General features: G+C 47.7%; 1 protein-coding gene across 4 annotated transcripts in view; it reads left to right on the forward strand.

Annotated features, from left to right (window-relative positions):
* SHROOM2 (shroom family member 2) overlaps window positions 1–13,811 on the forward strand; it is a 141,088-nt gene that overhangs the window by 35,895 nt on the left and 91,382 nt on the right. Inside the window, exon 1 of one of the 4 annotated variants that reach the window (XM_027533604.1) lies at window positions 10,239–10,520. The exons of 1 other annotated variant lie outside the window; for it this stretch is intronic. In XM_027533604.1, coding sequence (XP_027389405.1) covers window positions 10,344–10,520 — 177 coding nt within the window. In that variant the 5' untranslated portion in view covers window positions 10,239–10,343. Of the gene's footprint in view, window positions 1–10,238; window positions 10,521–13,811 lie in introns of those variants that run through there. 2 more of the 4 variants (XM_027533602.1, XM_027533601.1) reach the window with 2 other exon arrangements.

Genomic DNA, 13,811 nt, shown 5'->3' on the forward strand with positions numbered 1-13,811 from the left:
GTAGTGGTTAGGACTCTGAATGGTCACGGCCCTGGTGTGGGTTCAGTCCCTGGTTTGGGAACTGAGATTCTGTAAGGTAAGTGGTACAGCCAAACAGTAAGATAAAAGGCTTGAAGGAATAGAATTCAGTTGAATGAGTCAATGGAGGTTTCATTTTTTTGTTTGTTTGTTTTTGTATCATGTGGGAAAAGATTGGGGGCAGGAGGAGAAGGGGACGACAGAGGATAAGATGGTTGCATGGCATCCCCGACTCAATGGACATGGGTTTGGGTTGAGTCTGGGAGTTGGTGATGGACAGGGATGCTTGCGGTTCATGCTGTGGACAGTGCTGTGGTTCATGGGGTCGCAAAGAGTTGGACACGACTGAGCGACTGAACTGAACTGATATATATATATATATATATATATAGAAGTGTTAGGCTCCTCTTTCCATGGGATTCTCTAAGCAAGAATGCTAGAGTGGGTTGTCATTTCCTCCTCCAGGGGATCTTCCCGACCCAGGGATTGAACCCGGGTCTCCTGCATTGCAGGTGGATTCTTTACCATGTGAGCCACCAGGGAAGCCCAAGAGTACTGGAGTGGGTTGCCATTCCCTTCTCCAGGGGAATCTTCTTGACCCAGGGATCGAACCTGCCTCTCCTGCATTGGCAGGTGGATTCTTGACCATCTGAGCCGGCAGGGAATTGCTTATATATATATATATATATTATATCCATGCATGTATTTCAATACATGAATGTATGTAAATAGAATGCCCACATAAATGTTTCTGAAGCCGTCAGCTTCAGAAGGCTGAGTAGCAGCCACCTCCCAAAAGTGCCGTCTCACTGTATCTTCCCAGTTTCCTCCTCTGGCCTCATCCCCCATCCCCGAAGCCGGCCTGCTTTCTGCCCCTTTGGGTCAGCGTGTGTCTTCCAGAAAGTGAAAGTGAAGTCGCTCAGTCATGTCCGACTCTTTGTGACCCCGTGGACTATAGCCCACCAGGCAGGCTCCTCTGTCCATGGGATTCTCCAGGCAAGAATACTGGAGTGGGGTGCCATTTCCTTCTCCAGGGGAATCTTCCCAACCCAGGGATTGATCCCAGGTCTCCCACATTGCAGGCAGAAGCTTTAACCTCTGAGCCACCAGGGCCGTGTCTTCCGGAATTTCATATAAATGGACTTTTCGGTTGATACTTATCCCTGCCTGGCTGCTCTCACTGAATAATTATTTGAGATTTCTTTTCTCCCATGTTGATGATTATACCGGTAGTTCATTTGTCTTTTTGGCTGAGTGGTTTCCTGCACTGCAGGTTGTAGGTTACATGGTGGTGGAAATGTATATATATTTTAATATTAGAGGATGATCTTTCGAAATGGTTGAAAGAACTGCTGAGAACAGAGCTGACTTCACGTGTGTGTGAAGGCTTGCCACTCTTGATGGAGGGCGAGAAGGGTGCCTCTGCCTCATCCAATTCCCTGGTTTATTTACAATGCCAAGAGCTCAAACCTCAAGGTTGACCTAACCTTCCCAGTTTAGGCAAGACCTGTTTTTCTACCACATTGGAGGTCATTGGAGACCTTCATTTTATCCCCAGCAGGAGAACAGAGGAAGGGTTTTTTAAATTAATTATTGTTTGTTGATTTTTTTAATTGATTTTTTTATTGAAGGATAATTGCTTTACTCATGCTTTACTCAAAATTTACTCAGGTCCATTGAGTCAGTGATGCTGTCCAACCATGTCATCCTCTGTTGTCCCCTTCTCCTCCTGCCCTCAATCTTTTCCAGCATAGGGTCTTTCCAGTGAGTCGGCTCTTCTCATCAGGTGGCGGAAGTATTGGAGCTTCAGACTCGGGACCAAAGCTCGAAGCTCCATATTGGGAGTTTGTAGCCACTGGACCACCAGGAAGTCCCCGGTGGAAGGTTCGTAGGTGACCCTTAAGGGGCGTGATGCCGGTTTGAGAGGAGAACACAGTTCTTCACAGAGCCTTGCACACCCATTGCAGGTGCCATTCCCAAGCCCTCCTGCTATGCTAGTATCTGTTTTAAAAAATTAAAAAGAATGTCTGTAGATCCACTTAAAGGCAGTCTTTCATGCAGAAAATACTCTCAATTGAACTCCTGGGAATAGTTGATTCCTATCTTAAATTCTTGTGACTATGTATTAGAAAACAAAAATTTGGAAACCTCGGGGTTAAAATCTGCTTTTCGCACGGTTGCTGAGTGAAAACACACTCAGAAATCTCTGCAGATATTCAGCCTGTGGAGTAGTCTGCAGCAGTTCAAGGCTATGAGGAGTTTATAGGAGGGAAGGTGGTTATGCTGCTGCTGCTGCTAAGTCGCTTCAGTTGTGTCCGACTCTGTGCGACCCCATAGGCGGCAGCCCACCAGGCTCCCCCGTCCCTGGGATTCTCCAGGCAAGAACACTGGAGTGGGTTGCCATTTCCTTCTCCAATGCATGAAAGGGAAAAGTGAAAGTGAAGTCGCTCAGTCGTGGCTCATCAGCTCTTTGTGACCCCATGGACTGCAGCCTACCAAGCTCCTCCATCCATGGGATTTTTCAGGCAAGAGTACTGGAGTGGGGTGCCATTGCCTTCTCTGGCAGGTGGTTATAACTTAGTGTAAAATTGCGTGTGCAACGTAGACCCTGATGCTGGGGAAGATTGAGGAGGAGAAGGGGGCAACAGAGGGTGAGATGGCTGGATGGCATCACTGACTCAATGCGCATGAGTCTGAACAAACTCCAGGAGATGGTGAAGGACAGGGAAGCCTGGTGTGCCGCAGTCCACGGGGTCGCAAAGAGTCAGACGCAACTCGGCGACTGCACAACAATGTAGGAAGAAAAAGTACAGCAAGATGTTACGTGTTTGTCTTTTGATTGCATAATATCGGTGAATTCTTTGCTCTCCCTATTTCTTTATATATTTATATTTAAATACATATATTTATGTATTTAAAACTTTTCTGTAGTGAATAATAATTTTTTTTTAAATACTTATTTTGCTGGGTCTTAACTACAGCATCTGGAATCTAGTTCCCTGAGCAGGGATTGAACCTTTACCGTCTGCATTGGGAGCTCAGAGTCTTAGCCACTGGACCGCCAAGGAAGTCCCCTGGATACTAATTTTTAAGATAGCAAAGACATATTGTACACAGCCCTCTTGGCACAACTGGGCCTTCCTAACTAAGAGTTCCTTGCAGATGGATAGATTCTGTCTTTAAAAGTGAATATGGTTAAAATGTGTATGCAAGGATTTTTTTTTTATGATGCAGGAAATAACTGTAGTATAAATTATCGTACACGCCTTTGATGTGTTTGCTGCCTTCTCCCTTTGGCTGATGTCATAAATGACGAAAAGCCCGTGGCGTTTCCAGCTGCGGCCAGGGTGAATTCCTAGGGAGGGAAAGGGGAGTCGACAGGAGATGAGAAGCAGGGAGAGAGGGTGGAATGATGGCGTCTTCCTCTTTCTCTGGTCTTCTGTGTACCAGACGCAGGAGGCTCTCTGCACCATCCTGCGCCCCCCAAGCTCAATACTCCCCTTTGACCCGAGGTCACCCAGCTGGGCAGGGCGCTGGCAGTAGAGTCTGAGTTGCCCCAGTGTTTGCTGGAGACATTGCTGGGCACGACTCAGTAATCAAGCCCCGTGAGTTATGTGCACAAAACACCAGAGCCTTTTCAATAACGGACTATAGTCATTGAATCCGATATCCGGATGCTGTGTGTGTGTGTGTGTGTGTGTGTGTGTGTGTGTGTGTGTATTTCTGCATGGGACTGAAACTTGGCTTTTTTTTTTTTCCCTGGACTATATCCAGTGGTGTGTGGCATCTTAGTTCCCCGACCAGGGATTGAACTCCATGTCCCAAGCAAAGAGCCCCACCGGACTGCCAGTGAAGTCCTGGCAACTTCTTTTTTTTTTTTTTTCATGATAATTGGCTTTATTAATGTAGTTTTTTTTTTTTCATGATACTGGCAACTTCTTTTGTAAACATTCTGTGCTGTAAAATGCCCGTTATTTATGACTTCCTGAGATTCTTTCCACTCTTCTTAAAGCAACGTACATTTAGGGAGTTTGAACCTGTCTTCGTCTTGACCTAGTGTTCCGGTTGATGACTGATAACGTGTTTAAAGGAATTCCGAAGGGTCCCTGTGGAATTCTGAGCGGTTTGTGAAAATCTCCTCATGCTTGTCCTTGGAATGTGGGCAGCCAGACGCCTATCCTGGGGTCCTCTGTAGAGACTTGTTGCTGCCGGGGGGTGACTTTTAGTCCTAAACTCTTAAGCATGGTGGGCCCTTAATGGGGCATGGAGGTCCCTTCCTGGCTGAGTCTGAAGGCGGCATGTCATCTGATGGCGCTCTTGGTTCATTCCAAGCTTTCAAGGGCTCCCATCACAAGGAAGGCTATGGAAGCTGGCAGGATTCTCTCTGGCCCTGAGGTTTCTGGTCCTTCAGTTCAGTTCAGTTGCTCAGTGGTGTCCGCCTCTTTGCGACCCCATGGACTGTAGCACGCCAGGCCTCCCTGTCCATCACCAACTCCCAGAGTTTGCCCAAGTTCATGTACATCAAGTTGGTGATGCCATCCAGCCATCTCATCCTCTGTCGTCCCCTTCTTCTCCTGCCTTCAGTCTTTCCCAGCATCAGGGTCTTTTCCAATGAGTCGGCTCTTGGCATAACAGGTGGCCAAAGGATTGGAGCTTCAGCCTCAGCATCACCGTCTGTTTTTTTAACGTATGTGGTTTTGGTAATGTTACTTGTATTCAGAAAAGTGACCCCGAAATGATAAACAGCTGGGTGGATTTTCATGGGATCAGCCACTGTCTAGTGTGACCCACTGTCTAGATCAAGAAGTGGAACATTCCTGTCTCTGTTCTAGAAATGTCCTAGTCTTCCAGAGGTCCCCCTGCGTCTCCCATCGAAGGTACCACTGTCTTCACCGTTTCGTTCCCCAGATCAGCCGCTCTTGAACCTTTATGTAAATGGAATAATAGGACACTCATTTGCGTCTGGCGTCTTTTACTCTCACTCTTTGGTGAGATCCGCTCCTGATCTTGCCGTTGGCAGTCCTGGCCCGTTGTCCTCTGTTGAACTTTAGTGTTTGTCTTTCTAAGGGTGCTGGTGGAAATTCTTAGTGGCTTTGACCTTGTTGTGGTCCTTTATATCCTTCCCTGTAGACGAGCCGTCTTGCACAAAGACTGGTCATCTGTGTCCCCTTAGACCCTGTGCCTGGCTGCTCTTGCGGTTGGTGTCTGCCTTCCAGAAGACTCATTGTTGTCCACAGCCGCGCAGTGACAGTCCCACTAGAGCCTTTGGAGGTAATGCGAGCTGCTGCTGTGTGAAGGTTTGGAGGTCGTGGGCCCTCAGAAATGAAGACTGCTCTCCAGGACACGTTAGCTTCCCACTCCAGCTATCAGAAGATGGCCTTGGACCTGTGGGATGTCCTCACTGGGATTTCTGAAGGCTGTTTACCGTGTTTATGCTTTTTCCAGTGGTCATCTATGGATGCGAGAGTTGTACCATAGAGAAGGCGGAGCATGGAATAATTGATGCTTTTGAACTGTGGTGTTGGAGAAGACTCTTGAGAGACCCTTGGACTGCACGGAGATCCAGCCAGTCCATCCTAAAGGAAATTAACTGGGAATATTCTTTGGAAGGACTGATGCTGAAGCTGAAGTTCCAGTACTTTGCCCACGTGATGGGAAAAGCTGACTCATTAGGAAAGACCCTGATGCTGGGAAAGATTGAAAGTGGGAAGAGAAGGGGATGACAGAGGATGAGATGGTTGGATGGCATCACTGACTCAATGGACATGAGTTTGAGCAAGTTCCAGGAGTTGGTGATGGACAGGGAGGCCTGGCGTGCTGCAGTCCATGGGGTCTCAGAGAGTCAGGGAAGATTTAGCGACTGAACAACAACTGTGTTTATGGTTCTGTGCTTGCGTCGACACAGAGCTCAGCTCTGTGTTGTTGAACCAGACAATCTCGTAGAGTAAGCCCAGCACGCCAGAATGATAGCATTGCAGGCCAAGGACAAGGAATGGGGCCTTGAAATTGTACATGCATCTCTGGGCCCGTCACTGGTCAGGACTTTGGTTTGATCACGAGATGGTGCTTGGGGTGTGATGGTCATGTTGGGGGGCTTTGGGGCTGCCTCCTGGTCTGCTGGGTGAGAAGTCTTATTTCCTAAGCTGTGGTGTGGTGAGAAGCAGCATGCACCAAAGGACTGTAGGAATTTTAGGGAGAGGAAGTCACAGTAACCGTGTGAACCCAGACGTGGCGGGAACATAGCAGCGTACTGCCAAGGGGCTCAGCACAGATGGACGTGAGAGACGCAGTGTCCCGGGGGCGTCTGCATACCGAGGAGTTGGGGAAAGCGATATGAGCGGGCTGCAGGAAGCATCTGGTAAAAGATTTACCTGGAGATCAGCTTCCCTGCTGGTCTAGTGGCTAAGACTCCGTGCTGTCAATACAAGGGGACACAGGTTCAGTTCCGGGTCAGGGAACTTAGATCCCACATGTCACAGCTAAGACCCAGTGCAGCCAAATAAATAAGTAAATATTTCTTTAAAAAAAAAAAACCAAACAAGTTTTGTTGGGAGAAAAACTATTCCAGTATCCAGTTCTATAAAATACACTGTTCCTAAGAAGTCTGTGGGGCAAGGCGTGGCCAGTCCCAAAATGAGTGTTCTCTGGGGGTTGTTCTCATCGGTGTTCTTGTCCTCAGAAAGTGATTAGGGGACCTGCTTGTGTTAACTTTGGTGTGCAAACTGCTGTAGCAAAGTCCACATTTCCATTTTCAGTGTTGCCTTGTTTGGGTCTTTCCCCCCCCGCCCCCTCTTGCAGACAGCACAAGAGTTGCCCCCCCCCCCTTTTTTTTTAAATCCATTCTGACAAACTCTGCTTTTTATTTTTATTTACTTTTAGCCACTGTGAGCCCCCATGCAAGATCTTAGTTCCACGACAGGGATGGAACCCACGTTCCTGCCTTGGGAGCACAGAGTCTTTATTTTTATTTATTTATTTTTGGGCTGTTTTCGGTCTTTGTTCCTGCTCAGGCTTTTTTTTTTTTTGGCCTGTAACTGGGGCAGGTGGTGACTACCCTCTCGTTGCGGAACACGGGCTTCCCACTGCGATGGTTTCTCCTGTTGCAGAGCCTGGACTCTGGGGCACACGGGCTTCAGTAGTTTCAGCTCCCAGGCTTTGTTGCTCCAAGGGATGTGGGATCTTCCTGGACCAAGGGATCAAATCCCCGTCCCGAGCTTCGGCAGGCGGATTCTTTACTACTAAGCCACCAGGGAAGCCTGGAAGCAAAGGAGTCTTAAGCCACCGAATCACCATGGAAGTTCCCACCTTGTTCTTTCTAAAGATTTCTTCCATTCGACTTAACCGAGTCCCTGTGACTCGATCAGTTTAAAAACACTGCTCCTCTTTAATCTCTGGCGTCTGTGGCCTGCATTTCTCCTGAGTGCAGGGAAGGACTGGAAGCAGGAGTATACTGTGGTGTTGAAGGACTTCTGTTCTAAGGAGGTTAACCCCACTCAGGCCTTTGCAGCACATGTCTTCAGGGTTCCAGATGAGTCCACGTTTGGTGAGCTGAACTCAAGATAGCTTTGCGTGACCTTGCCTTTGTCTCCAACCCTGACTGCGGAAATGTGGTTGTTCTGGTTCTCGAACTTGACCTTTGCACTGAACCTTTTCAAGAGGCTTGTTGTCAAAATGCTCCACACAAAGACTTGCTTGTGGGTTCTGAGTATGGTGGGGGTGACCCCTCAGTCATACACCGTTTGAGGTCTTTGTTCAGAAAATAGGTGGGCCCTTTCCATAAGCTGGGCTACCCAGGTGGCGCTAGTGGTAAAGAACCTGCCCACCAATGCAGGAGACGTAAGAGACACGGGTTCAATCCCTGGGTTGGGAAGATCCCCTGGAGAAGGGAATGGCAACCCACTCCTGGGAAATTCCATAGACAGAGGAGCCTGGTGGGCTACAGTCCATGGGGTCGAAAAGAGTCAGACACAACGGAGTAACTAACATTTTCCCATAACTCAGGTTCAGTGCTGGAAGGTTTGAGGAGACTTCTAGAAGAGGGTTTGGTTCTGATGTAAGTGAAAGTCGCTCAGTCGTGTCCGACTCTTTGCGACCCCATGGACTATACAGTCCATGGAATTCTCCAGGCCAGAATACTGGAGTGGGTAGCCGTTCCCTTCTCCAGGGGATCTTCCCAACCCAGGGATGGAACCCAGGTCTCCCGCATTGCAGGCAGATTCTTTACCCACTGAGCCACAAGGGAAGCCCTCTCATGTGGGTATATCATCACAAATGAAACTTGTGTCCTGACGGTCTGCTGTTATTTTAGAGCTGACCATCACGATGTTTGTTTTAGTAGTCAACCCAAAGGAAGCCAGGACAAACCTGATTTTCTTTCATGGTTCTCAAGGGCTGTTCATTTAAAAACTGCCCATTAAATTATGTGCTCAAATGAGTGTATAGTTGCCAGTCTCATACCATACAGATATCGTATGGTTCCGTTAAGTGCAGAAGGCCATTGCATCTCATTCCCAGGGTTTTAAGTGAATTAGATGAATTCACATCAGTGAAGCGTAAGTGATGTCAGTGTCTAGCCGTCTATCGAGATGGAAGATACACTACTTGTAATAGATGCTGAGTGCCTTTAATGATACAGATTTAAACCCAAGTTCTCTGTCTGCCTAGGATGGCTGTAGACAGGAAGGCACTGTGTTCCACATGCTTACAGTTCCCCTCTGTTTTCGATTTTCTTCTTTTATAAAGACTTTTTTTTTTTAATGTGGACCATTTTTAATATTCTTTATTGAATTTGTTGCAGTATTGCTTCTGTTTTATGTTTTGTTTTTTCCTTCTGGCCATGAGGCATATGGGATCCTAGCTCCCCGACCAGGGATCGAACCCACAACCCCTGCGTTAGAAACTGGTCTTTTTTTTTTTTTTTAGTTTTCCTAGAAATAACTTTATTTTTGAAAAGTAATATGGAATTATATGAAAGGCAGCAAGCATGTAATACTTGAATAAGACATTTTTCTTAAAAAACTTACACGTAAGAAATTAAATGTGTATGTTAGAAATTTTAACATTGACAGAATGCATTTAGAAACATTACCAAGAATACAATTTGTAGCCTAAACCTTTTTTGGTTCCTACTAGTAATGCTTTTTTACCACTTAAGTATGAAGTGAACTTGCTCAGTCGTGTCCAACTCTTTGCGACCCCGTGGACTGTAGCCGGCCAGGCTCCTCTGTCCGTGGGATTCTCCAGGCAAGAATACTGGAGTGGGTCGCCATTTCCTGCTCCAAGAAGCTGAAGTCTTAACCACTGCACCACTCTGTTGCTTTTGATCTCTGTAAGTGCCAGTTTTCTTCCTTGGGCTGAGTTGCTGACCGTCTGCTACTGAGTGGAAGTACTGAGCAGGCTGCAGCAATAGAACTTGGGGTAGTGGTTTTTCTCAAACTTATTAAAGTGGCTTCAGATCATAAAGTGAGTGGCCTGCTGATGGCTACGGGGTGAGAGTTCATGTCCCTAGATGAGTGGACATTGGTTGGCATTTTGAGTTCCAGACTCCCATAGCCCTTCCTTGGAGCACCCCGATTTGTTTATCAAAATCGCTTCCCCGTTGTTAAGTCTTGGCTTGGGGGGCCCTACCAGTCCCCATAGCCTTCAAGGGTCAGCCAGCCAGATTCTTTCACTTGGGCCCCTGGAGCAACGTGGGTGGCCGTGTGAGCCCAGTCTCTGCCGGTGTTTTTTTGTTTTATTTTAGCTGAACTTGTATTTTGAGACCAGGCTTCCCAGGTGGCACTAGTGGTAAGAACCTGCCTGTCACTGGAGGTGACATAAGAGATACAAGTTCAGTCCCTGGCTCGGGAAGATCCCCTAGAGGAGGGCATGACAACCCACCCCAGTATTCTTGCCTGGATAATCCCATGGACAGAGGAGTCTGGTGGGCTACACTCCATGGGGTTGCAAAGAGTCAGACATGACTGATTTCTCAGGCATGTGTGTAGTTGGATTTATTGCCAAGTCGTATTCCATGCTGTTCACTCCCCGAGTGACCTTGGGCCAGTCTGTCATCTCTCAGATCCTAGGACTTTTTTGTCCTTTCACGAGGAAGTAAGGGGAGGGGTTGGGACGCAGGCCGTCAGGCGCCTCCAGCTCCTTGGCTGGTTTCTGCCCCCGGGCTGTTGCTGGCTTTCCTTGTCCTTGCCGGCTCTGGAACCTGCTGGGGCAGTTCTCGGTCCTGTGGTTTCCACCTCCCTGTCATAAATTCCATTTCCTGTTGAGAACCAGGAGTCTCTCCATCGGTGCCTGCAAGGATCCGGAACCCAGTGATTACGTGATCATACATGCCCCACCTTGAGCCAGGTGACCGTTCGGTAGGCTGGCCTCAGAGAAAACTCTGCAGGCTGCCTGCCAAGTCAGGTCTTTGTCGTTCCTCCCCGGCTCCTGCAGTCTTTCTCTCTGGAGTCTCTGTGTGCAGACAGCGCTGCTGTCTCCGGCGTGGGAAACAGAAAAGTACCAAGGTACAGACTTGTTTTTTCCTTCTGCTCTGTCAGTACACTGCCTCTTGTCCTTTCTTCTGACCCTGTGCTCTTTCAGCGTCTGCTCTGATGAAGATGAAAATCCACCTCGATAATGCTTTTTATAAGGACCAAGAAGCTCAGACGGAGAAGGCAATGGCACCCCACTCCAGTACTTTTGCCTGGAAACTCTCATGGACGGAGGAGCCTGGTGGGCTGCAGTCCATGGGGTCGCTAGAGTCGGACATGACTGAGCGACTTCACTTTCACTTTCACTTTCATGCATTGGAGAAGGAAATGGCAACCCACTCCAGTGTTCTTGCCTGGAGAATCCCAGGGACAGGGAAGCCTGGTGGGCTGCCGTCTATGGGGTCGCACAGAGTCGGACACGACTAAAGTGACTTAGCAGCAGCAGCAAAAGCTCAGAACCTTATCCTGCAGTAAAACTCTTGGCCATCATTGATTGACCGTCTCACCTGGGATTTAGTGTAGAGCCTGGGATGTTCCCCAGGTGATGAGCATCTTGTTTTTGACCCTTCGGTTTCTGGTTTGTTTTATTTAAAAAAAAAAAAAAAAAAAAGATCGATTTTTATTTTTGGCTCTGGTGGGTTGCTGTGTGGTCTTTTGTCTAGTTGCGGCGAGCTGGGGCTCCTGTCTAGTTGGTGGCACAAGGGCATCTCACTGCGGTGACTTGTCTTTTCTTGGACCATGGGCTCTAGGGCGCGGGCTTCAGTTAGTCGAGGCTCGTGGGCTCTAGTTCTGAGCTCAGTAGTTCTGGTGCCCTGTCTTTAGTTGCTCCAGGGCGTGTGCAATCCTCCCAGACTAGTAGAGATGGAACCTGTGTCCCCTGCATTAGCAGGTGGATTCTTCCCCACTGGACCCACCAGGGAAGCCCTCGTTTTCTTATATATATATATGTATTTATTTTAATTTTTTTTGGCTTTACTGGGTACTCAGTTGTGGCACTCAGGATCTGCAATCTTCATTGTAGCATGCAGGATCTTTTTAGTTTCCAGCTCCCTGACCAGGGATCGAACCTCGGGCCCCCTGCATTGGGAGTGCTGGAGTCTTAGCCAAACTGGGCCACCAGGCAAGTCCCTGAGGCTTCATTCTTAATGCCCGGCCATCTTGAATTGGTATTCGAACTGGGTCTGGCAAAGACTTCCTTTTCTGTTAGGCCCAGTCTCCCCTGGGACACACGTCATACATTACTAAGTACACAGATCTCCGTGAATTGCAGTTTTCAGGAGTGTTGAATTAGACCCACAATATAAATGATTGTAGAACTGCAGTTGCAAAAAAATTTAAATATGTGAATAATCGAGGCTAAAATTACTTGTAGGTACGCATTTCCTGCATCATTTCCTAATAATCCCCTGTGGTATTTCCTAATAACTTTAGTTGGGAAATGGAAAATTCTCTTCTCTTTGCAAGAAGTTGCATAAGAACTGCATGGTGCTGCTGCTAAGTCGCTTCAGTCGTGTCCGACTCTGTGCGACCCCATAGACGGCAGCTCACCAGGCTCCCCCGTCCACGGGATTTTCCAGGCAAGAACACTGGAGTGGGGTGCCATAAGAAGTTCTTATGCAGTTGTCATAAGAAGTGTCTTGGGGGCAAATGGTATTTTCTGCTGCTGTGTATGTGTATATATAGAATATAAGTGTCATCTTTTTGTTGGAATGGTAGTTACACATATACATGTATTCTTTCTTTTTCAGATTCTTTTTGCTTATAGGCTACTACAGAATATTGACTTGACTTCCCTGTGCTGTCCAGCAGGTCCTTGTTGGTTCTCTATGTTAAACACAGCCATGTGTCCACGTCCATCGCAAAGTCCCTAACTGTCCCTTCCCCCATCCTTCCCCCCTGGTGACCATGAGGTTGTTATGGAGTACTGAGCAGAGTTCCCTGGGCTGTCCAGCAGGTCCTTGTTGCTTCTCCATTTTTAATATGTGTTTATTTCTTTGGCTGTGCCAGGTCTCCCTTGTAGCATGTAGGATCAAGTTCCCTGACCAGGGATTGAACCTGGGCCCCTGCCTTGGGGTCTTAGCCACTGGACCACCAGGGAAGTCCCCATTTTCTGTATAACAGCTTGCATCTGCTAAGGTCAAACTCCCAGTCCTTCTCTCCCCACCCCAGTCCGCACCCTGGGCAACCACAGGTCTGTCTGTCTGTCTCCCCCACCCCAGTCCGCACCCTGGGCAACCACAAGTCTGTCTGTCTGTCTCCCCCACCCCAGTCCGCACCCTGGGCAGCCACAAGCCTGTGTGTCTGGGAGTCTGTCTCATCGGTCAGTTCATGTGTGTCATGTTTCGGACCCCACGTATCAGTGACGCCATGTCATATTCCGGATAGAAGTGTGTCTTGATAGCCTGCCATGGGACATAACTGTCTCCTTCCTTTGTTGAGCACATTGATAAAAATTCCCCGTGGTTGCACATCATTCCTAGCAGATAAATGTGTGAAAGTGAAAGCCGCTCAGTCGTGTCCTACTCTCTGTGACCCCAGGGACTAGCCCATCAGGCTCCTCTGTCCGAGGAATTCTCCAGGCAGGAATACTGGAGTGGGTTGCCATGCCCTTCTCTAGGAGATCTTCCCGACCCAGGGATTGAACCCCTGTCTCCTGCATTGGCAGGCAGATTCTTTACCACTGGGCCAACCAGGGAACACCCCCCCCTCCCCCGAAAAGCTCTTGATGTATTATGTCTTGGCTGAGACACTGCTGGGTCATAAGAGTTAAGTCATTTTAATGTGAGTCTTTTTTTTTGTCTTTTTTTTTTAGTTAAGAATGTTCCCCATGTATATTACCATATGTGAAATAGATCGGCAGTCCAGGTTTGATGCATGAGACAGGGTGCTCAGGGCTGGTGCACTGGGATGACCCTGAGGGATGGGATGGGGAGGGAGGTGGGAAGGGGCTTCAGGATGGGGAACACATGTACACCCATGGCTGATTCATGTGAATGTATGGCAAAAACCACTACAATATTGTAAAGTAATTAGCCTACAATTAAAATTAATAAATTAATTTTAAAAATAAATAAATATGCATAAAAAAAGGAATGTTCCCATTCCTCCCACCCCCAAAGCTTTGAATGAACCTGGGAGAAATAAGTGTAATGTTAAAGAATGAGAGTTTCGCCTGTGAAAGTTGGCTGCTGAAAAGGCAGCAAAAAGTTGCTCGTTTTTTTTTTTGGGGGGGGGTGGGTGCTGTTTCATCATAATTGGAATAGCTTAAATTTTTTTTTTTTTTCTGAGCTAAAGTTGATTTACAGTGGTGGGTTCACTTCTGCT

The sequence above is a fragment of the Bos indicus x Bos taurus genome, chromosome X, assembly GCF_003369695.1.
Source record: "Bos indicus x Bos taurus breed Angus x Brahman F1 hybrid chromosome X, Bos_hybrid_MaternalHap_v2.0, whole genome shotgun sequence".
Taxonomy (NCBI): Eukaryota; Metazoa; Chordata; class Mammalia; order Artiodactyla; family Bovidae; genus Bos; species Bos indicus x Bos taurus.